This window comes from Protopterus annectens, chromosome 1.part0 (assembly GCF_019279795.1).
Source record: "Protopterus annectens isolate FY-2018-M chromosome 1.part0, PAN1.0, whole genome shotgun sequence".
In the NCBI taxonomy this organism is placed as follows: domain Eukaryota; kingdom Metazoa; phylum Chordata; order Ceratodontiformes; family Protopteridae; genus Protopterus; species Protopterus annectens.
Genome location: NC_056725.1, coordinates 447,710,632 through 447,735,631, shown reverse-complemented (window position 1 = coordinate 447,735,631; position 25,000 = coordinate 447,710,632). Strand labels below are relative to the sequence as shown.

General features: G+C 42.8%; 1 protein-coding gene and 1 long non-coding RNA gene across 3 annotated transcripts in view; one reads left to right on the top strand and one right to left on the bottom strand.

Annotated features, from left to right (window-relative positions):
* CCDC167 (coiled-coil domain containing 167) overlaps nt 1–8,558 on the bottom strand; it is a 274,771-nt gene extending 266,213 nt beyond the window's left edge. Inside the window, exon 1 of one of the 2 annotated variants that reach the window (XM_044060336.1) lies at nt 8,429–8,558. In XM_044060336.1, coding sequence (XP_043916271.1) covers nt 8,429–8,470 — 42 coding nt within the window. In that variant the 5' untranslated portion in view covers nt 8,471–8,558. The remainder of the gene's footprint in view (nt 1–8,428) is intronic. The other variant, XM_044060343.1, reaches the window with a different exon arrangement.
* LOC122792775 overlaps nt 7,370–25,000 on the top strand; it is a 183,213-nt gene continuing 165,582 nt past the window's right edge. Inside the window, exon 1 of the long non-coding RNA XR_006363427.1 lies at nt 7,370–8,245. This is a non-coding gene — a long non-coding RNA (uncharacterized LOC122792775). The remainder of the gene's footprint in view (nt 8,246–25,000) is intronic.

Below are 25,000 nucleotides of genomic sequence, written 5' to 3'. Positions count from 1 at the left end.
GTGAAACATGTATACACCTCGGATGGCTTAATGGTAAGTCCCATGACTATAGTGTGCATGGTCCAGGATTCAACACCTGCGATGCTTTACAAATGTTTTTTACTCCAGAATAAGGCTCATTTAAGCAGTTGTAAGCATGTGTTTGTGTGACATTAGAGCAGCGGTTAAACACAGTTAAACAAACCTTGTAACATATAACCTGTGCGCGCAAACACGGACACATCCGCTAACTACTCAGGATATATACATGTCAGTGAAGTAACATCTCACTATGTGCTTATATAACATTACATTCTCTGTTGACTGCACTCTCCAGCACACATGGGTTTATATGGGTGTTTCGAATGTTTATTATACAGATGATTACTACCTATATATGCAAGCTGTGGTTAAGGTATACTTTTGAACATGATAAACATCCCTGCCTTTATCGGGATTGGGACCTCAAATGCAGAGATACTATGCAGATGCTGTAACCATTACACTATTGACATTAATGTTGCTTCTGCCTATTTCCTATTTGGATGATTTCTATGTGTAAGCCAGGCTAAGCAAAGGGCGGAGGCCCCCAAACCCACTGAGCTTCACTTACTCTTGAAATAACAACATATAACAAATGTACTGTGAGACAATACATTACATTCCTAACTACATTAGGCATAGCCCCTCACTGACACACTTCAAGGGAAACCTTGTTGTGTGAATGGGTAACAGAATATACACCCCTGGGATCATGTGTCCCAGAACCATACAGCCAGGGGGGTGGGGGAGCCTGTCCAGTTTGATAGCTGTGAGACCTGTTGGGGAAACTGAATGGTGTTGAAGTGTCACATTAACATGCCCTCTTTAGATCACTAAGTGCCCTTATCACCCTCCACAACCCCAGTCTTCAACAGCTTCCAGCAACTCTGCCTGAATTGCTTCATTGGCTATGCTTGACAGAGGCTCAGTTACTTCATCAATGGTGCGGAGAAAGCCAACACACTGTAGCTATGCTTCTAATTGCCCTTGGGCAGATAGGTAGTAGGCTGTCTGTGAACCTCTAAAGTACAGGCCATCACAGCCATAATATGTGAATAAACAGACCTTCAGATCACAATATACAGTGAGATATCACTATGTAGTCAGGAAACAGTTAAGTACAGCAAGAACATACAGAACACTGATACTTAAGTCACTCCAAAAGCCTATCTTGGAAGCTAGAAGACTTGTATAAGTTTAAGGCTTTCTATTGCTTACCAGTAGGTTACCTACAGGAGAGATGAAAAACAAGCACATATGGGAAACATGCATGCAACAATACCATACTGGCCTATGTGTCCACCTTAGGCTTTGGAATACTGGCCAAGGCAATTGGCGCCACCATGGTGCCTTATTTAGGAGAGTCTCAAAGGTGAATACCAGCTCTGTAAACAGCACATTAGCAGAATCAATGAGGGCTATGCTACTCAACACCTGGGGGTGTGATCACAACATGCATGCACTCACAGCACTCCTCAGGATGGACAACTTCAACATCTGTGCAGTAACTGAGATCTGTCTTAAGGCTCCTGAGAGCACACCAGCACTACCAGACTACAACAAATACCACACATTTCAGCCACAGAACATGGACTTACATAGACATGGAGGGAGTGTATCCATATTCATCAGGGATACCTACATCTCCAGGTTAGTGGGGCAGCATGATACCTATGAGATCATCCATGTGCAGCTAACATCAGCCACAACTGCAATGTAAACTGTGGCCTGCTACGATCACCCTCCATGACCCAGGACCACCACTGCACCTACCTGGAGACAGTGGAGAACATGAGAGTCCTAACGTACACCCTGGCATTGGTCCATGTCAACTACCATAACATTAACTGGGAAACTTACTCCATTACTCACTTCCAGGCCCAGCGCTTCCTGGAATTTATCACCTCATATGCCCTGTATCAGGTGGTAACCTCCCTAACGAGGGGTGGAAACATACTAGAAGTGGTCATCACTAACATGGGCAACAGGTGCACTACAGCGGAGGTTAACCAGTCACTGGTTAGATCTGACCATGAACTATTCACTGTTTCCACACCCAAGCATCTCCCCCACCCATGGATACCACAGTGTATAACTTTCCCACAGCTAAATTTACACTACTAGTGACAGGGGTGGGGGGGGGTTTCACAGCCCTCACACTAAGGCGGGAAACTGCTCAAGATACAGACAGATTTACAAATGCAGTCTATAAGCACCTACACGGATGTATGGATCGTGCCATCACTGGTAAACCAAGACTCACTCCTCCTAGACAAGGACATCAGTCTGGTGGACCACTGCAATAAACAGGCTACACTACAGAAGTAGGACAGTGTTCCAGACAAACAGCAAATCCCACAAAGGGCAGACATCCGTGACCACTATTAGTATGATACGTAGGTCCCTCATGACATCATCCAAGGCTAACATCAGCAGGAGAATATGCAAGGATTAGAAAGATAACCACAAAGCCTTCTTTGGCTATGTCAAGGATCTAAGTGGTGATACACAGAATTGCACTGTGTCTGTGACATATAGCACAAAATATGCTGACCCGACTAATATCGCCAACATCCTTGCAGATACATTCAGTGCATACTTCACCCACTAAAGAGGCCACAACACTACCCGAAAGATACAGTATCCCACGCATGAGACACACAGGTGGAAATGGCCCTCTCTAACAGCAGAACACAGTGTCAATGGAGGCAGATGTTGTCCCAGACTGCATCTGTACAAGACAACCTGACTCCTCCCCTAATTAATCTTTTCAACTTCAGCCTCTCCACAGGCTACATGCCCATACAATGGCACATGGCAATGGTTATTCCACTCCATCAAGGTGGAATCACAACTGACCATGGTAACTATCACCCCATAAGCCTGACTAGCCTGGTCTGCAATGGAATGGTTCGCATCCTCATGGCACTCATTAACAAAGACATTGGTAACCTCCGAACACGTGACCCAACCCAGTTCAGCCTGGCTGAGTGCAGTTCATGCCTACTGAAACTGTTTAATGTCTTGGTGACTGTATGTAAGAAGTCAGATGACAGGGGTGGTGGTTCACACATACTACCTGGACCTCACCAAGGCTTTTGACACCATGCTCCACTCAGGTATTATTGATAAACACACCAGCCTGTACATACACCTATACATCACAAGTTGGGTTGCCAACGGGCTTACACACAGAACCCACATGGTACAACTAGCGGTCTCCAGGTCCAACTCTTAACCAGTTATGACTGGTGTCCCACAGGACTCAGTCTTGAGAGCCCTACTGTTTGGCATATACTTCTCAGAGGTACAGGCAAACACAGGTGGACTACGGCAGACCATATTTGGTAATGACTGCGAACTGGGAGCCATGACTGATAGTCCAGCTGACACAGATATCCCTCAAGGAGCCTCACAGAGACCGTCACAGGATGTCAACGTCATGGCCTCCAGCCAAGTGCCACTAACTGTATGGTCATTCCATTGTGGAATATTAAGCACCCACATATTAACACATAAGTGGCAGCCACTTTAATACGCAAAAGGTAATGGGGTATCTGGGGACTAAGGTAGATAGTGATCTCCCCTTTGACAATCATATCTCCACAGTAGTTAGGACATCCTTCTATGTAGGCCATCTGATTACTAAAGGACTCCCATCTAGACATACTGGGGTTGAAGTGCCCCTTTACTCATCACTCATCAGTCCTATCATAGGGTATAATAAACCATTTGGGATGTACCTCAGAAGACATTTCCAACAGCTGGGAGGTCCAAGAATGTACCTCGCCAAGGGGAATATTGGCCTCCAACATATGGCTTATGCAGCCAGACTGAATAAACTCCTGCTTTACTCAGTGGCATCTCATTTACCCACAGATGATCTCCGCTGGCCAACACAGCCATGTTGAACTCGGGCTTAATGGAAATGCTCCACCTATGGGAATCCATGTCACAGTGAGCTGAACCTTGCCACAACAATAACTGGAAGATGCTGGAGGGACAGATTCCTGTCACAGACACTCCCCATACTTTGGAACAACATCCCAAACTACATTATACAGAGCCCCCCACTAACACTCTGCAAGAGAAACCTTGAAGAGTGGATGGAGAACAGTAGATGCACCCCAGGGATCCCGCCATTGGCTCTGCACCACAGAAGGATAGTTAATGAATCAATGGGGTGGCAAAAGCTGACAAAGTTTGGCTGGGCTTATGAATGGCCTCTACAGTTGGCCAAGTACCTACCTATGAATCTATATATACAATATCAGCACATGCTGATAGCTTAATTTACTGTTCAGGTGTTGTGTGTGCAATAGTTGAGGGCTGCCTATGTTGGATGCACACAGCAGACTGCCTATACATGACAATTTACAGGTAGTCTTGTGTGTGTCATCCATTTTTACTGTGTGTGCAGGTGAAGAAAGGTGTCAGTCCCTAGGTGCCTACACTGTCAGTGTGTATGCTATATGTTCCCTCTTTCCCAAGGCATGGGCATACTGGCATGCCTCCATCTGCCCACTGGGGCTGGCTCAGGGTGTTTGTGGTCTGAGTACCTCTGTCTCTGTGGGGCCATTGGCAATGCTGGTGGGCTGTGAGGGCCTTCACCATTCTGTCTCTGCTGCAGCTGTATCCGCAGGACCATATTGTGTAGCATGGCACATACTATGAAGATATGGGCACACGTGCCTGAAGTGAACTGCAAGGCTCCACCAGATATGTCCAAGCAATGGAACCATGATTTCAGCATTCCAAACACACGCTCCATGATGATTCTGGTTTGTGCATGTGCCTCATTATGGCGTTCCTGCATGGGTGTGTGTGCATTTCTGATGGGAGTCATCATCCACGGTTCCAGTGCACAGCCAGCATCCCCACCCAGGTGGCCATTTGGGATGTCCCCCTTGGCAAATAACTGATACAGCTGTGAGGCATGCCAGATGTGGAAGTTGTGATACCTTCCAGGGCTGCCAGCACACACATCCATAATAATGCCCTGGGCATTGCACACGACCTGGCAGTTGGAGGGGTATCCCTTGCGGTTTATGTAGCGCCTACCCTGCTCACCGTGTGGTGACTTGATGTGTATGTGCATGCAGTCTATTGCACCCAGTACCTCCGGGTATTCTGCCACATGGTGGAAAAGACACATATTGCTGGCCAACTCCTCCTGCGTTCGGGGGAAGTATATGTGCTCATTGGCATGTGGTAACACGGCATCCAGGAACTGGTGTAGTACCCTGAATGCTGATGCCTGTGAGATCTCCATGATATCCCCAGTTGGTCTTTGAAAGATACCTGTAGCTAGTATTCCCAGGCTTACACATACCTTCGTATCCACTGGGATGGGTTCCCCTCTGTTTGTTCGGGCTCTGAGGCGTGGCTGGCACAGCTCCACAAGTTGCTGTAGGATGTCCTTGTCCACCCTGTAACGCTCTATCTCCAGATCATTTAGCCCCTGGTTCTGAACACTCTCCTCCTCCTCTGGTGCCTGAGGTGGTCATGTGCATCATCCTCCACACCACCTTCAGTCTCCAACACATGCTGGTGGATCAAAGCTATTGCAGCCCCTAACATGTACATACTAAAAGTTCCCAGTCTCTATACACCACTGGTGCAGAGTGTATGGGAATACACAAATGTGTGTGAGGTGCTTTCACACTTTATACTACTGTGCTACGGATGCTGCTGATGTCAGTGGGTGTGTATGCACTATTCCAGCTACAGCGTGTCTTAATTATGGGTTTTGCAATGAGCACTGCAAGTGTGGGGCCTTTACTGTGGAGATATGCTTGCCTGCCTTGATTAATCTGTTGCCCTTTAATTCACTTTTAAACCTGGATCCCCTCCCATTATGAGGCATGCATCCAACTGCCATCTTTCTTGTTTTGTACTTTCCCTACCCAGTCATGGTAAAATGTGTCTTGTAGCTGATATACTGCAAATCGGCTTTCCTCTGCTTTGACACTTTACTGTTTTCTTTGCAGTACAGACCCTCCCCTTTCCTGTTCTGCAAGTAGCTGCTTGCAGCCTTGTTGGCTGTTGTCAATGGCCCACTGTAGGCTCCTAGGTGTTAATTAGTCATTTGTACTCCAATTTCACTGCTGCAGCATTTCCTTATTTCTTTCCTATATCCTTCCTGTTTCAGCTGCAGTGTGCGCTGCACAAACCTGTTTACTGGGTTTATGCGCGTTTTCATCTCTGTTCACATGCATACTCGGTTACCTTGTGTACTCTCAGCTAAGCATAGCTATGGCCAGTTAAACACATCCCTATCCTGCAGCTTTGCCTAGCTAGGGGCAAACCAGTTAGCAATGCTTCAATGTGCTTACAGCAATGGCGACACACTCCTCTCTTGATGTCATCTTTATCTCAAGGGCACATCTCGGTGTTATAATGCTACACTGTGAGGTGCATCCTTACACCAGCGGGGAATCTGTGATTCACTATTACTCCTCTCATTTTCATGGCATTGCCTACTAATTCCTAGCTACTGTGCATAACACTGTCACTGTCCCTTAGCAACCCTTGCGCCATAGTATGGTGTAGCATACCTGCCATGGACTATTATAGGGAAATCATGATATGTGTTTCATTGCAGTTTTATTCTATATTTTTAAATTTTCCTTGCGATCCCCTTTGCAAACCGCTGCACTGCACTTCCATGTCGTGATAGTGTGACTATATATATTAAATGTTAATTTTATATTTTGTACAGTTTTTATGCCAATGGCTACATATTTAGCCATTGGCATATATTAACAATATAATACATGTGTTTGGTCGGCTGTCATGGCTCAGATTTTATGTTTGCAAAAATATAAACCGTTTTCTATGGTGCTGAGTTGCTAGCCCGATGCCCAACCTTCAGCGAAGACACGCCCATTCATGCATGTCTTTCGGAGGCCACTTGACCGCGGGGAGGACATGCAGACTCCACATATAAGGCACTCCAGCCGAGCATCGAACAGGAGAACCTCTTGCTGTGAGGCAACAATGCTACCGCTGTACCACCGCGACTTTTTAATGGGTCAGTCCATGTACACATTATAAATAAAGGTACTACATGAAGAAAAGATGTGTTCGGGACTGGGAGGGTATTTAATATGCAGAGACAAAAAGTGTGAGGGGAAAAGGCATAAATATAACAGGTATAGCAGTTTTGCGTCTTTTAAGTATATACTTATCAAACTGGTACATTAAACAGTAAGGGACTACCATAATCTATACAGATCTTGACCACAAACAAAATTCTCAAGTGCACCTATTTTGAATGCAACTACCTGTTACAGGCTTGATTTACCCCTTTCACATGGCATACCTATTTTTTTTTTTTTTTTGGGGGGGTGGTTACATCCTATTTTCAGGCTTGATTTACCTGTTGCACAACTTTTTGAATTTCTTCCATGATTACACACCATTTTAAAAGTTATTTAATGCACAGAAAATCAGTGTACACGACCAACATGGAACACATAATTAAGAAGCATCCACATGTTAAATCGCCCTCTGTTAGAAGCAAAAAATAAGTCACTTTCTCGGGTAGATTTTTGCATTATCACTTATTGAAGTCTGCGCTGATAACATGCTTACCTTTTGTGTTGTTTTTGTCACTCCCCCCTAGTCCCTCCCTGTTTTTTAAAGTTGTATTTCTGAGTAATATCCCACAATCCTACTGGAAGTAGGCAGGGATATGCCATATGAGTGATTGATTGCTGGGAGGAGTGCCTATTTTTCAAGATCCTCTGTATGGATTTTCTCCGACTGCAGCTTGACAGCTACGATCATAAGAAAGCAGAATACTTTCTCAGATTATTTGTGCTTATGACGACCAAGGAGTTTATTCTACAAATTTACTTACCATCGTGGTCATCTGGGTTATGGGATGCTACTACATACACTAAATAAATAAAGTAAACCATTTTTTTCCAAGCTGCTACCACATACACTATATAAATAAAGTAAACCATTTTTTCCAAGCAGGACAATGTGCACTGTCAGAGCTGCTGCTGCATGCGGGGTGCACGTCCAGTTGGAGCTCATCGGCCAAGCTTAACTACGTGCAGCCCCCCCAACAAACCCTCCCCGGCCAAAAAAAAAAAAAAATCTATGTCCCAGGTGCGTGCAAATGGAGATAAAATACTTTCATGCAAAACTTGTAACTCACGCTGCTAGGGTATGACGATTAGTACCAAAACCACGTCACCCCCAAAAAACACAGGTAAGTTATACTTCTATCATACTTTCACCCAGTTATACTACTTCTAACCCCACAAAAAATAACTAACAATATGAGCTGATCCTTTTGGTACAGAAGCCAGGTAATGTAAAATTGCAAACCAGCATCAAATGTTCACTTACTACGCTGTACCCAGATCAATTATGATCGACTATAATAACGTACCTCCCGAGCCACACTGAAGCCATGTTTCTTCCCTTTAGCCATTGACAATATAAAATACAGCTCACATACAAAATACTAGTAAACGAGATACACTGAGCTGACTGATGCCGTGGCACTTAGTTCCTGTGCGCAGGCGCATGTTTAGTTCCTTGAGTTACGGTGGCCATTTTTGTGAGTGGCAATAAGATTTAGGCTTTTTTTCTTTTGAACAATACTTTTCAACTGTCCATGATTTTAGGGACGGCTCTGATATTGAGTTAAGTTTTAGCTCTTTCGCTCTTAATCCCGTATAAAATGGGTAACTTTTTCAGAAAAGGTGGTGAATTATACTTAAAATGACAATAATTAGAGTCATATACTTCTTTTATTTCAGAAAATGTGTTTTAATTCACGTTGTCTTATTCTGTCAATGCCTCAAGTTAATAGTACTAATATTTTAAAAGTGTCCCCTATTTGTCCCTGATTTTGTTGAGATTTGTCCCTGATGGGTTGAGAGCTACATGATTCAGTAATCAATATTATTTGCCATGGATATCAGTTAAAATAATTTTAACACTGAATGTGTGACACAACCTTTCAATGTGAAAGTGCAAGGAAAATGTATTTAAGGAATGTTCTTCATTCTGATAATGATATACTCTTGAGGGTTATGCCTATTGCTTGTCTGTGCTTCATAAAAATTGTGCTTGGTACATCACTGAGGATTATGGTCAGTCAATAATGCCACACATTTGAATTTCATACTTAGCCTTCGGAAAATGCAGTCCAAATATTTGTAATCAGTGTATTACAGTAACTTAGTAACTTTTATAGGTTCATGGGTAAGTACTAGCTAGCTGACCTTGTGGAGCATTTTATGCCTATCCAATTTCTTTTTTTGGTGCTAAAAAACTATCCCACTTGGTGTTAGATTATCTTTACCCATCCCATTGTTGGTAATTATACATTACTCCTAGTGAGAGTAACTGGGATCATACCATAGATAATTTGAGGAGCACATGTATAAGATAAATTGTATTTAGGAGATCTCCGTATCCATTACAGTATAGGAGCAGTCCTGGACAAATTTTCTATTGCCCTTGCGTAGATCCAAGTTGCACTTGAATATGGACAAGGATGAGCTTTGTTTTACATGGATGGGGAGTCTGTTTCAGAGTAGTGGTATCCTCTGTGAAATATATCTGTCCCTCCAAACTGTTCTGCTGATGTTACAGAAAAGGTTTAGATCCCTAGACTGAGTATTTTTGATGCTGTTTGACTTGCTGATGAGCAGGAAATTCATCAGTATTGGGTTGGAGGATGCCTTGTATGCCAAAAGCAGATAACCTCTTAGCAGTCTATAGGATACCGAGTATAGTGACAGGGCTTTGTCTATCTGTATAGGACATATTGTTTAGACCTGGTATCCTTTTAGTACGGTATCTCTGTGGGTGTTCCAGTTGTTGCATGTGTCTTAACCGATATATGCCACGGGTGCATTATACTCAATTATTGGCCTAATGAGGGATGAGCAAAGAAAGACAATGACATCATTAGATCTGTACAGAATTCCTTTGTTTATAAGCTGTGAAATAAAAAAGAACTTTCTTACAATAATGGACACGTTAGTCAAAAGGTCAAAGTCCACATAATTTTCCAAATCCTTAAATTTTTTTTCAGCTCTTATGGGTGTATTGTTAATGTGGTAGTACCCCATGGTAAGTGACTTCCTAAAGGATATAATAATGCATTTTTTGGCATTTAATTTCAGTCCATGATTTTGGCACTTGTTATTTCTTTGGGACAAACCTTCCTGTAGGATCACTAAGTCTTTTTGGGATTCAGTGACTTGCAGTCATTTGCAAACTTAGTCAGCCACAATTGGCTTTTACTTCAGAGAAGTAGATGCCAAATAGGAGTGGTCACAGCATAGAACCCCGGGACTCCACGGGTGATTGGTCTCTTTGTGGAGGTAATGTCCTCTGTTTTGATTTCCTGTGTCCTGTTTGTGCGCCAATAATAAATAAATTCACATTCTGTCAACTTCTCAAATTAATGATAATAATATTTTAAAAAGTGTCCCTAATCTTGGAGGTAAGATGTTAAAAGGTATGCATTTTGTTATGCTTTAGAATCAAGTGATACACAGTAGCAAGCTACCCAATACCCTTTTTGTTAGTCTCATTTCAGCACACTGACATCCCCTGAGCCGCTTTACTTCTCATAGTAGTGAGGGAGCATGATGTGGGAAAGATGCTCATCACTGATAAGATGCAGCACAGTATGCTACAGCCTACTTCTGTAACTGCATGGGAAATGGCAATACCAGTACTCACACATTAGAGGAGTGTAGCAGTCTAGCATGTGTTTCACAGTGATGACCCTGATGTCATTTTCAGAAAAATCAGAGGAGAGGTTTGTTTTACAACACTGCAGTTGCATGTCCAGTGAGTAGTAACTAGTTTTCTTTCAAATTGTCGTCTAACGTCCCACACTGCTACCCCTGCCAGCATCAGTGGTGGCCTACCCCCTTTAAGAATGGGCAAGACTTGGGTGAAATGGTGCACAGGACTTCATGATATACCACCTGCTGTCCATAGTTCCCACTAGCACCCCAATGTTTCACCATTTTTTCCTGCATTCTGGCCTTCCCATTCCATCCAGATTACTTTTTTGTTTTTGTTTTCTCACTTTGTCTTACCTTTTTTTACTGCATGTGTTCACACACCCTGTCTGACTAAAACTGCATTGTAATAACTGCTGAGGAAGCAAACTGAGTTGGGAGTTTAGAGACTTCTTGATCCTCAGAAGATATATGATTCTAGATAATTTATTTTAGAACTTTTTTTCCCAAACTTGTGATCCATTGATGACTAAAAAAAGGAATTTAGTCTTACTTATTTCTTCTTTTCTTTCAAAGAAGAAATAAGTTGTGTCCAATGCTTAATTTTCAAAGCTGACAAAATAATAGCTACAGCTAACCAAGAAGACAAATGCTTGTGAGGATGCATAAATCATATTTCGAAATAGTGCCTGATTCCTTTTACTGCTCCAAAAAGTAAAAATAAAATTAAAAAAAATAGGTAGTTTCCTGTCTGTGTACCTCTGTGGTGTTAGATTGGGATGAAAGGGAAAGCTCAAATGGGGATAAAAGCAACTTTGGACCTAGCAACAAGAAAAAAATCTTCTTCTTCTTCTTCTCCTTTTGACTTTTTCCATTAGGGGTCACCACAGTGGAACAATGGTCTGCAGAACGATTAGCAATGGAGTTTTACAGTGTTGAGTTGCCAGCCCAGTGCCCAACCTTCCACAGAAGGCACACACAGGCACACAGTCACACCTAGGGCCAATTTAGCATATAAAATCCACCTGCAGCATGTCTTTGGGATGGGGAAGGAAACCAGAGCACCCAGAGGAAATCAAGAAAAAAATAAATAAATAAAAATAAAGCTTGACTGTACAGTTGGCTATGTTTTTCTCCTTTCTTGGCATACTCACGCTACACAGAAGGTAAGTCACATTCTCATTTTGTGTCTGTGATATATCCAGTTTAAATTATAAAGGGAGTGAAGCATACTTCTTGGAAGAGATCTGCCTTAGAAAATACTGCAGAGATTCAGAAATGTCATGTCCATGATCACGGCCAATTTAGAGCTGTTTATTATTTAGGCATTATAAGACCTGTAGCTCATTAAGAATGCATCTGGCAATGCAAGTGTGTACAACAAGCTACTTCTCATTGTGACCACAGTATGGACTGGTGGGAAGATTGTGCTAGACTCACTTGCAGACCCAATAATTTGCGAGCAGCTGTTGTAAACATTGAATGAGCACAAGTCTCCAGAGTAGTCATCACAAAAATGTGCACTCAGTTGGTGTAATGCATATAACAACATGAACTACCTGAAGAGAAAAAAATATGAAAAACATGCAGAATAGGTTGGGTACAGGAAAGTAACAAGATGCACAGAATGAAACCAGTTAAAACATCAGCAGGGTCTAATCAAAGAATATGTATTATAATGCAAATGTTTTGAAAACCTTAGGGAATTTGACCACTGCATGCTGTTCAATGATAGTCTACCAAGCAATTCATTTAATAGCCTGTGATGCCCATCACTGCTAGCAATATGTGATGGCCACCAATATGTGACATCCCATGCTGGGCCAGTAATCAAGGAGCCTGAATCCTCACCAACACTGGAGAGGGATGTGCACTTGGAATATCAAATGGATACTCTCAGTATTTCAAGATGCAGATCTCTCTGCATCAAGTACAATTTTCCTGAAGAACACAAGGGAACACACTCAGCCTGGGGTCTGGATGTCTCTTTATCTGTCTCCCACCAGGTCCCCAATAAGACTCATAGGTTCATAGGTTAGTACTAAGCTTACTGCCCTTGCGAGCCATTTTAAACCTAGCCAATTATTCCTTGTGAGACTCAAACCCTGCACCGTGTGTTTCTAAGGCAAACACCTTAGCCATTAGGCCACCCTCCCAACCCCCTGCACTGGTACAGCTGTAGGGTTAAGTCCTCAGCTGAGTGTCCAAGCCAAGTCCTCCAGCACTCTCTTTGTAAACCCAGTGCTTCATGTCCCTACCCAAGTAGCCGACACACACACTCTTAAAGATTTAAATTTTTCACACACACACACACACACACACACACACACACACACACACACACACACACACACACACACACACCTGGGAAAGGCTGGCGCAGATCACCCACTCTACCAACTTTGCCCAGGCTATAATGTAGTTATCACTGTCACTAGTCAGTTACTATAAGACTCTTAAAAGGGTATCCAATTATACTGTGTAATATTAATACTAATACAAATGGTAGTAGTTCACCAAGATGGCTAGGTCTTTTGGAGTGGCCCACACAGTGTCACCAAATAAATATAAGTACTCTGCAAGGTTAAGTACTTTCTAGAAGGATCAACCACAATAAAAGTTTTAAATATATTTAATAATAAATAATAGAAGTACATGAAAATACTGAATATATATTCACAGTAAACCACAAAGTTCAGATCACAGTAAATATTGAAAAGAACATTGATGGACAGACGCAGACAAATAAAAAAAAACAATATCTAAACTAAGCTGTGTGGAGTCTGCATGTCCTCCCCGTGGTCAAATGACGTTAAAGACATGCAGGTAGGTGCGTGCGTGAATGGGCGTGCCTTCTTTGAAGGTTGGGCATTGGGCTGGCAACTTGGCACCGTAAAAATCCACTGCCAATCATTAGCGGATGGGAGTTCTGCTGTGGCGACCCCCTAACCGGGAAAAGCCAAAAGACTTTTTTACTATCTAAACTAAGCTTCATTATATTTCTGACTGAATCTAAAAGAATTACAGTTCCCTAGTTAAGTTACTTACTACCACAAGACAAGATGCTGTGGGTGAGGGTTTTTCTAATCAGGCTTCCCAAACCGAATGCTCAATACTCTGAGATTTCTCTTTGTAATATCTAAAATATAATTTCCAAGAGGGCAGGCAGAATGACCTCATCTGGTCACCTGACTCTAGGTTCTCACTTCCCCTTTGAAGCTGAGACAGAAAGTTAGCACAGACGGCCACAATGTTGTTGTGTCTTTCGGCTTTTCCCAGTTAGGGGTCGCCACAGTGGAACTCTGGTCCACTAATGATTGGCAGTAGATTTTTACATGCTGAGTTGCCGGCCCTGATGCACAACCTTCAACGAAGGTATGCCCATTCACGCATGTCTCCACACAGAAGATGCTCTAGCTAAGAATCGAACAGGACATCTTACTGTGAGGCGACAATGCTACTGCAGCACTACCACCACAGATGGCCACAATACACATCCAAATGTTTATGGCAGTGCCTGGGGCCTCCCCTCATTTCAGTGAACTAATGGCCAAAGGCTCTTCACCAGACCCGTCTCCAGTCCTATTTAATACTGTGGGGTGCCTTTTAAGGGTTTAACAACTTATTTACATTTCCCTTATTTTTCTTAAAGTTAACCTCTGCTGTGCTAGTATCCTCTATTAAAACATATACATTTAATTTGGCTACAGTAATACATACATTTCTCTTCATTTCAGCAGGGTGCACTGTTAGTACATTTCAACACATGCAAAGCTCACACATACATTTTCAGCACAAGCATCTGTACAAAATCAGTTTGATATAGAAATGACATACAATTCTAATACATTTGTAACACAAGCATCTTGTATAAATCAGTTTGATATTCAGAGGATATATCATTCTTTATAAAATTCCAGGTGGCTATGCTGGTACTTGCCCATATCATTACATAGCCATTGAAGCAGCCAGAATAAAGACCTAAACTTTACCTTATTTCATATTTGCACATTACTGCACAGCAAAGCTCATCAAATTTGCATGACCAATGGCAGCCAAGGCCAAAATACTTGGCAGATGATGGTGATTGGATGTACTTACGGCTATACAATGAGAAGTGCTATGTCATGTTGGATGTACATGGCATCAACAATGGTCTTTGTGGCCTATTCCACACAGCACCACCACAAAAGTATAAGTGATTTAGAAGCCCTATATTGCCATGTGTTTATCTATTTTTTGACAAAAATTAAAGGTTGGAGATGGGAGTATAAGAACAAGATGAAAAGGGGAAGCAAGCAGAGGGCCCATCTTTAGGCAGCTTGAGCTAAGCTAGCTAAAAGACAGGTTTGGGTGCCAAGCCCTTCAGACCTTTACTGCCACTGAGGGGTAATTTCCTACGAGGCTTTCGAGGATTGATGGTCATCTTGTGCTGCTCCTTTGCTGGGCAGATAAGTTCTGTTTGTTGAAAAAATCTTCTTTTTCATAAATTTGCTTATTTATACTTTCCTGTTCAGGGATGTTATTTAAAAGCTAGGAGTTTGTGTTTTAATGGACTGTCAAGAGACAGCACACTGTACTTTTAAACAGAAGCGCTTTTTTCCATGTCAGTTTAAAAGTTGTTTAAAGTGACTGAAAATCATTTTTCTGTGGAGAAATTTTGTTTATTTTATTTTGTAGGGGTGGCAAAGAATTTTAAAGAGTTTTTTACTCTGTCAGTCTGTGGGAAAATGTTACTTTTTAAGACTTTTTTACTTTTACTGGGATATGCTGCTTGCTTTCCTGAGGAAAGAGGCACCATTTTCAGCTTGACCATGGGACAAACTGTTGGTCCTTCTTCCAGCCTCAAAAAGAAAAAGTTAAGCAAGCAGACTTGCCACCACAGCAGACTAGCAATTTGCCTCATCTGTAGGTGGGTGACTCTGGGTGGGTGACTCTGCTGTGGTCATTTGTTGTATATCAGACCACTTTTATCCCATTTTTCCTGGCAAAAAGAAGCAGAAAATGAAGCACATATCTACTCCTCAAATTTCCTTAGACAGGACAGTTTACTATTTTCCATTTCTAAATTATATACTAAACATAACATGGCTAATTTTCCTTTTAACCAGCATAACGATCTTTACCTCTATGTTTGTTTGTTTGTGTCTTTCAGCTTTTCCCAGTTAGGGGTCGCCACAGCGGAACTCCGGTCCGCTAATGATTGGCAGTTGATTTTTTACATACTGGCTTGCCAGGCCTGACACACAACCTTCAACGAAGGTAAGCCCATTCACGCATGTCTCCACGCAGAAGACATTCTAGCTGAGAATCAAACCAGACAGTGTCTTACTGTGAGGCAACAATGCTACCGCAGCACCACCACCATGGGTACAACGATCTTTACCTCTATAATTCATTTCCTTATTTCTTTTTCTGGTTTAGCGTATTAACTACTAAAGGTCAGGTTCATGTATTAGGAACATCAGCATTGTGGAATAAATAGCACCTATCTGAAGAGTCTCGGGGCAGGCTTATAGGAGGAAGGAACATGGTTTGTCACACTAGCTCAAATACTAAATCCCAGTCTTCTGGGACCTTGTTTAGTAGATATGTGGGAGCTGTATTACATTCTATTCAAAGCCACTTTGAGTGGCCAGACACAGCTATGCAGTTGGAAAAATGTTGTATAATATAAATGGGAAACTGCTTAATGTCCTTTTAAATCAAGAACAGATGTACATTCAGGTAATTGTCTGACTGTTTTTGTTTTACTGCTTCCTCATGTACCAGTGGTGGCATAAGTAGAATTGTAATGAACGTATAAGAGAATTTAAGTACCTTTATCTGCTCTTTTTTTTCAAAAAAATACAGTATTTAAATTTATTTTAACTGTGTGGAAGGAATATTAACTGAACTGAAAGTTTTCACTCTGCTCTTCAGTTCCACCCACCCTCCCTGTTTTTGTTTTGGTGTTAATCTTAGTGGCCTTGCAACTGCCCGCCCCTCTTGTAAATTTGTGTTTGGATACTCCTTCTGGGCCCATCTCATTTGCTCACTCAACTGAGTGCAGTGAGATCATATTCTGATTTCAGGCACTCCTACTGTGTACAAAGAGAGCATCTGGGAAACAGAAAAAAAAATTTAAGCTTGTTTCCTGCCTTTCCTGTTAAGTGGTATAGACTATTTGTAGGCTTCTGAGCCCCAAGCCCTTCTGTGTTGGAGGGAAGCCTTCTAGCTTAGTTTTTTTTCTTATAACTAGCCAGTTTTCTAGTTTCAGCACTCAAATCTGTTTCTTTGATCTCAGTACTTGTTCAGAAAAAAAAATTCATCTGCTTTTACTGTACTTGTGTTTCTACCTACTTTTTTTTACTTTTGCATCATCTTAAAAGTACTCAATTGTATTTATTACTGCTTGGTGTAACTCATTCTAAGCCTTTTGGTTTAAACACTTGGGCTTCGGACCAGTTGTTTTGCACTGAGAGGGTTTGTGGTCTGCACTGTAGTGGCAGAACAGGTAGCTTACATCCTTCTAAGTTGGGAACTGCTGATTGAGAGCCCAGTGTCTGTTATTCTTAAAGTGTATTAGTTCTGGTTTAAGCACTTGGGCTTCAGGACAGTTATTTTACATTAAGAAGGTTTGTGGTCTGCACTCTTGTGGGAGAAGAGGCTGGACTCTGCCCTTCTGAGCTGGGAATTTCTGGTTAAAGGTTTATAGTGCCTGAATATTTGAACTGTATCTTACTGAAATTGGTACACCTTGTTTGCTGTAGCATAGACTAGATCCAGGCCTGCTGAATCTAGCTTTGTTTATATGCTTGTTGTTTGTTTGCTTGTTATTTCCCTGGAACGCTAATTCCACCTAATACGCGACTTCTCAGCACTTCTGTGGATCTGGTATGTGATATCTGCATTGCTTACTGTACTTATTTCCTTGTTTCACTTGAAAGAAAGTTACTGTTTGTCATTTTTGCATTTAAGTTACCTGTAACACATTGCACTTAAGTTACCTGGCACTTGCTCACTAAAGCAATTATATAAGTCAGCACTAAAAATTAAAAGCACTACACCCTCACTCCCCACTGGCCCTGGTTTTCAATTATTAAGGAATTCCCAATATTATTCTAGCATGTCCAAAGGTCAGTTGTCAATCTCCTCTCCGGTCCAGCTGGTGAATCTGGGAATCTTGAGGCAATGTTACAACTGCCTCATGTACACAGACAACCCTCTCCTCCTCCCAACAAATTCCAACACATGTGAGAGATGCAACCATATAGCCAAACTGGAGGCTAAGCTCTCTCAACTCAGTACTGGCATAACTAGTCAGGAGGAGAAGGAAACCACACTCACTACAATTCCAGTCTCACATAGACCTACCATGACAGCAAACCAAACACATAATCACACAAAAACATACTCAGAGGCTCCAAATAAAGATCTGCCGAAGCAGCAGAGACCTCCAAAGCAGGCACCCAAGCAGCCGCTACCCCAAAACAAAACACGTGCAACACATATCTCACAAAGCCAGTGCGCCAAACAGTCACAGCCCTTAAGACTAAACAACACACCTGATACACTTGTAATAGGTGACTCTATCGTCAGGCACACTGATGTCCCGCTCACCAGGCTGAACAAGGAGAGGGTCACGGTGAGCAGCCTGTCGGGGGCTAGGATCCGCCACATAACACAAGCACTCAGGTCATTCCAAGGCAAGTACAAATATGACTCAGTCATTGTCCATGCTGGTGTGAATGACCTGAGATGTACCTCCCTGGACTACATGAAAAGAGACATAAAGGATCTCTCTGAGCATGTAGCCCAGGCCGGTATGACCCTGACCTTGAGTAGCATCTTACCCTCACCAAGAATGATGCCAGAATATGAAGACAAGATGATCAATTTCAACAATTGGCTTAAGTACTGGTGTCATTCAAAGGGGATCCAATGCCTGTCAGCTTGGGATGATATACTCGACAAGCCACAATGCTTCGCTAGGGACGGCTTGCACCTGTCACCCCTGGGCTTTTGGATATTGGCAAAGGCTCTTGCTACCCCCATAGTGCCTTTTTAGGCAAGGCTCAAAAGACAAACCCACCTCCATAGGTATCACAAGGGATAAGAAACTAAGAGTAATGCTACTCAATGCCAGAAGTCTAAACCTCAAGATGCACTTTTCGAAACTCTCCTTAGCATGGAGAACATCGATATCTGTGCAGTAACAGAAACCTGGTTCAGGGCTCCCGAGAGCACCCCAGCACTACCAGGTTATACCTCATACCATGCTTTTCGCCCCAAAACTTGGACCGAACCACAAAAGGAGGGAGTATCGATATTCATCAAAGATACCCACACCTCCAGGTTGGTGGCAAAGCACGAAGCATCAGAGACTATCCATGTGCAACTAACAGTGGGTAAAACTGCCTTCCAGTTTATAGCCTGCTACAGACCACCCTCCCAAACCCAGGAACCCCACTCGGCCTTCCTGAGAACACTGGAAAATATGAAGGTCTCTCCAAACACCATTATATTGGGTGACTTCAACTACCCAAACATAGACTGGGAGCATTACTCTAGCTCCAACACCCTAGCCCAAAGGTTCCTAGAATTTATAAACTCAAATGCTATGGAAAAACTTGTTACCACTCCCACAAGAGGGGAAAACATACTGGACCTGATCATCACCAACATGGGGACTCTATGCTCCAGACCAGAAGTGTATCCCTCACTGGTAAGATCAGACCATAAACTAATCTCACTGGATATTCACATCCCGACCCCACCCCCTACCCAGAAAACCACAGTGAAAAACTTCTCTAAAGCAAATTTTACACTCCTCAAAACTGAGGTGGAATCCTTCAAAGCCCCCGGGCCTGTGGAAAATACGGCCCAGACTGCAGAATCATTTATAAACGCATTCTATGAACACCTTCAGGAATGCATGGATCATGCGATCCCAAATAAAACCAAGACCCAATCCTCCAAAGGCAGACGTCCTGTCTGGTGGACCCCAGCCATAAACAAACTATACAATAGAAGGAGGAAGCTACTAAATGATAGAGCAAAATCCCAAAAAGGGAAGGCATCACTGATCAGTATTAGCAAAAAACTACGGGCACAGACAAAATTGTCTAAGGCCAGCTTCGAGAGAAAAATTGCACAGGACACTAAGGATAATCACAAGGCTTTCTTTAGTTATGTTAGGAACCTGGGTGGTAATTCCCAGATATGCCCAGAATTAGTCCAAAATGACAAAAATACACCGAACCCACAGACATTGCCAACATCCTAGCTGACAGGTTCAGCGCAAACTTCTCCCCCCCCCCCACCACCACCAAAAGGGCAAATATCTATCCCAGCAGAGTGCTGCCCCCCTGACATCTCAGATGCTCAGGTAAGAGCCGCCCTCTCCAAAGCAAAAAACACAGCATCAATGGGACCAGATGGTGTCCCGGGCTGCGTCCTACATAAACCCCAAGAAGAGCTAAACCCAAACATAAAACTACTGTTCAATCTCAGCCTTACTACAGGATATGTGCCCAAAGAGTGGCATACAGCAACAGTGGTCCCTCTCCATAAAGGTGGTGCCTCAATGGATCCTGGAAACTATCGCCCCATAAGCCTGGCTAGCTTGGTCTGCAAAGCTATGGAAAGGATCATCATGGACCTCATAAATAAAGATATTGGGGACCTACAAACACTGGATCCTACCCTGTTCAGTTTTTTTAAGGGTAGATCCTGCCTCTTAAACCTGGTTGATTTCTTTGAAACAGTCACCAAGGCCATTGACGAGGGGAAGGTGGTCCACACAGCCTACCTGGACCTCGCAAAAGCCTTCGATACAATACCCCACTCGGGCATTATAGATAAGCTCACCAGCTTAAATATAAACCCCTATGTCACTAGATAGATTGCAAACTGGCTCAAGGACAGAACCCACATGGTTAGAATTGCTGGAGCCATGTCAGACTCAAAACCAGTTACAAGTGGTGTCCCACAAGGCTCAGTCCTGGGACCTCTCTTGTTCGGTATATATTTCTCGGAGGTACAGGCCAACACGGAAGGACTGTGGCTGACCAAGTTCGCAGATGACTGCAAACTGGGTGCCATAATCGACTCTCCAGCCGACACAAGCATCCTCCAAAAGGGCCTCATAGAAACAGACAACTGGTGCCAGAGCCATGGCCTCAAGCTAAATGCCAAAAGTGTATAGTCATCCCCTTTGGCAAAACCAAAGTGCCCACAAATTACCACATAGGTGGTAATCCATTAAGTACAGAAGAAGTAATTAGGGACCTGGGGACCCAAGTTGATAGCAATCTCTCATTTGACAACCACGTGGCCAAAGTGGTTAGAAAAACATTTTATATAGCCCACCTAATCATGAAGGGATTCACATCTAGATCAGGGGAGGTCATCGTGCCTCTTTACTCATCCCTCATCAGGCCCATAATTGAGTACAATGCCCCTTTTGGGATGTACCTTACCAGACACCTGCAGCAACTGGAAAGACCCCAAAAGTACCTCACCAAGAGGATCAAAGGGCTCAAATAGATGCCAGATGCTGCCCGGTTAAAGAAACTCCAGCTCTACTCAGTGGCATACTGCCTGTTCAGAGGTGATCTGTGCCTGACATATAAAGCCATGTCCAACCCGGAATTAATGGACATGCTGCACCTCAGAAAATCCAAATCCCATCGAGCTACGCGCTCGAGAGACTTGAACCTCAGCACTGAAATAAATAGGACATGCTGGAGGGACAGATTCATAACCCAGAGGCTCCCTTCACTCTGCAATAAAATCCCAGTCCAGGTTAGGCAGAGTCCCTCATTGAATCTCTTCAAGAGGAATCTTGATGAGTGGATGGGATTTCGTAGGTTTACCCCGGGTATCACTTCTGTGTCACTGTTAGACAGAGACACAGTATACTAACCTCAAAAAAGGGCATAGCAAAATAAATTTAAAATGGGTGGCAAAAGCCAAACACATTCTGGCTAGGCTTATAAATGCCCTAGGGCAGATAGCCTAGTATGAACCTATGAACCTATGTGTGGTTTAAACAACAATATGTAAAAGGTGTTGGAGAGTGGCATGATGATGGGGGTGGGGTTTGCTGGGGGCAGCAGTCTGGGAGCTGTGAGTACAAATTTGAAAATCCTAGCTAATGAGCTGTGTGTTCCTTGACTGTACCAACTCATCCCCCACCATCAATGTCACAGTTTACAGATTCTCCAGTATCAAATGGGGACACTTCCACACAGTTAGTGCTGGATAACAAATCACCTATGAATACAGAAAAGTACAAAATATCCAGTGTACATATGATCCAGAACCACAATTACACATGGAATTGAGATTTTTATAACTATAAACATGATAAAAACTAGTACCCATGCCCATACCTTGTGCAGATTATTGTGGTCATTGAATCCCTGCTGTATCTGTATACTATAAGTCAGACACATTTCCTTGAGTTTTATAGTGATTAAGAGGTCTTGCAGATATTGATAAAATGAAAGAGGGATACATTCCTCAGGCATCCACAGTGGAGTCTCCATGGGGCCTGTCCATCTCTGCCCCAGTATCCAGCATGGCATTTCAGGACTCTGTGGAGCTGGTACTGTCTTTAACTCATTACAGCCGAGTGACATCTCCAGGCATTTCTGCAGTTACCTCCTACTGCTCCTCTAGGCATCAAATATCGCCTGTTCAAATTTGCATTAATAATTCCAAAACCATGCTACATACAAGGTATCAGAATATTTTATCTTGAAGCATGCATGTTGGCAAATACAACTGCATTGATCTATGATCTCTGTCAGTGACTATTTGTTAGTACTGTAAGGTGATAACTTAATTTTTTTAAAGGCTGAAGCCACACCCACTGGGAGTTAAAGGTACACACTCAAAACAGCTCTCCTGGAGGGAATGAGAGGCCAAGAGCTCCTCCATCTATGTAAGAGGTGGTTCACTTGACAGATGACTAGCAGTTGCCCTACTTTCTCATGCTACGGCTTCTGCTCTGTGGGTAGCACCACATATCATATCCATGGCCCTGCAGCAGACCATTTTATAGGTTTATAGGTTCATAGAAGTTTACTAGGTAATGGCCCTATAGCCTTTACAAGCTTAGACATATTTATCCCAAGTTGCCCCCCTTGTGGGTTGTTCGCTAAGTGAAGTTCACAGAGGTAAGGGTCTATAGTACTTAATACTGACCTCCTCTGTTCAGAAGGCATTAGGTGCCATTCCAGGAGTGAAGTTGCTGTCACCCATCCATTGATCAAGGTTGCATTTGACTAGGGTCAGGGAAGGGCTCTGTTTCACATGAATTGGAAGCTTGTTCCAAAGAAGTGGCAGTTTCTGGGAGATGTATTTATCTCTTCAGCATGACCTGTTCATGTCAGAGGCTAGGTTAAGATCCCTGGTGTAAGTAATCCTCCTACAATTTGATTTACAAATATGTAGCATTTTCATCTGGACTGGGTCAGAGACTGCCCTGTATGCCAAGCACAGGTTACCCCTTTGCAACCTGTAGGAGACAGAATACAGTGACAGAGCTTTCATTATTTCTGTGTAAGACTTGTTTGTGTATCCTATGATTTCATGGTGAGAAGCCTCTGTAGTCTGTCCAACTGTTGCGGGTGTCTGGTGAGGTACATTCAAAAGGGAATATTGTACTCAATTATTGGTCTGATGAGGGCTGAGTATAATGGAATTATAACATCCTTAGATCTAGATGCAATGCCTTTACTTATAAGATGTGCCACACAGGATTTCCTTACTAGTGTGGATACGTGGTAGTCAAAGTTCAGATTGCTATCAACCTGATTACCCAGATCACATACCACTGGGTCTAGACTTAGGGGGTGCTGACTATAATGTAATTCACAAGGATGTCAGCTATCCCAAAGGGAATAATAATGCATTTTTTTTTGCATTTAGCTTTAATCCATGACTTTATCACCAGTCATTTGTCTGTGTTAACCCTGCCTGCACATATTAACATCATTGGGGTACTCAGTGATTGCTCCCAATTTGCAATCATCAGCAAACTTGGTCAGCCACAGGCCATTCAAGTTTACTGGACTTCTGAGAAATAAATTCCTAACAGTAAGGGACCCAGCACAGAGCCCTGTGGTATGCCACTGGTGACTGGTCTTTTGCTAGAGGTGACGTCACCCACTTTGACAGTATGTGTCCTGTCAGTGAGCCATTTGGTTACCCGTCTGGTAATATAGGTGTTAATTCCCAAATGGGATAATTTCTGTATAATACCTTGTAGGGGGTTGTGTCAAATGCCTTGGTTAGGTGAAGATAGGTGGTATGCACTGTCTTTCCCTCATCCTGGGCCTTGGTGACTTTCTCAAAGAAGTCAACCATTATTTAACTTCAAGGGAATGAGGAGAGATTGCCAGAGTGCCAAGTGCAAGAATGGAGAAGGAATAGTCAGTACAGTGCAGTTTGGTTTGGGGTGTCTGGATTTAGTGAGTTAATTGGGAGAGGTTGTGGAGGTTGCAGTTGGTGGTTTTACTATGAAGTTTGGCTACAACAGGTGGGAAGACACCTGGTTGAAGTAGTTTGAAAAGAAGAGATCCTACGAATAGCTCACCTCTGTGTGAGACTGGTAGCCACTGGCTTTGGAGAAGGTGATGCAATGGTACTCCTGGGGGGGGTTGGAAGTGAACTGGCAGATTTTGTTTTCAACGGACTGTAGAGCGGATGATTTTTTAACCCTTAGAATCTCTGCAATATAAGCCTGATAGGAGGTTTTAACTGTATGATATTAAGTGAAACATAATGCAGAATCTTTCCTACCATTACGACAAGACAGTGAGTGACCTTTGTGGAGGTGATTATCCCACAGAGAAACAATGACAGAAATACACAGTGTCATGGATGTGAAATGACATACAGAGGGACAACAGAATGAGATACTTTATATGGGTATATCTGAAATGATTGAAATGACAGATGATCGAATCTTAAAACATCGAGATGAGAAGAACGAAACCTGACAACATTGAAGTCTCACATTATCGAACCAGGAAACATTGAACAAGGTACTCTGCATGTCAGGTTGTATACAGTACTGTGGACTGGAGCTCTCACTGCAGTCATCATAGCAGCTTCTACATTTAATAACTGTGTTTAACAAAAATGTATAGCTTTTCAACATTTGCAGTGAAGATCGCATTACAGTGTGGATCGGGAAATTTACCTTTACCCACTGTAGTGAGATCTTGGAGTTGGTATAAATAATTTACGGGGAG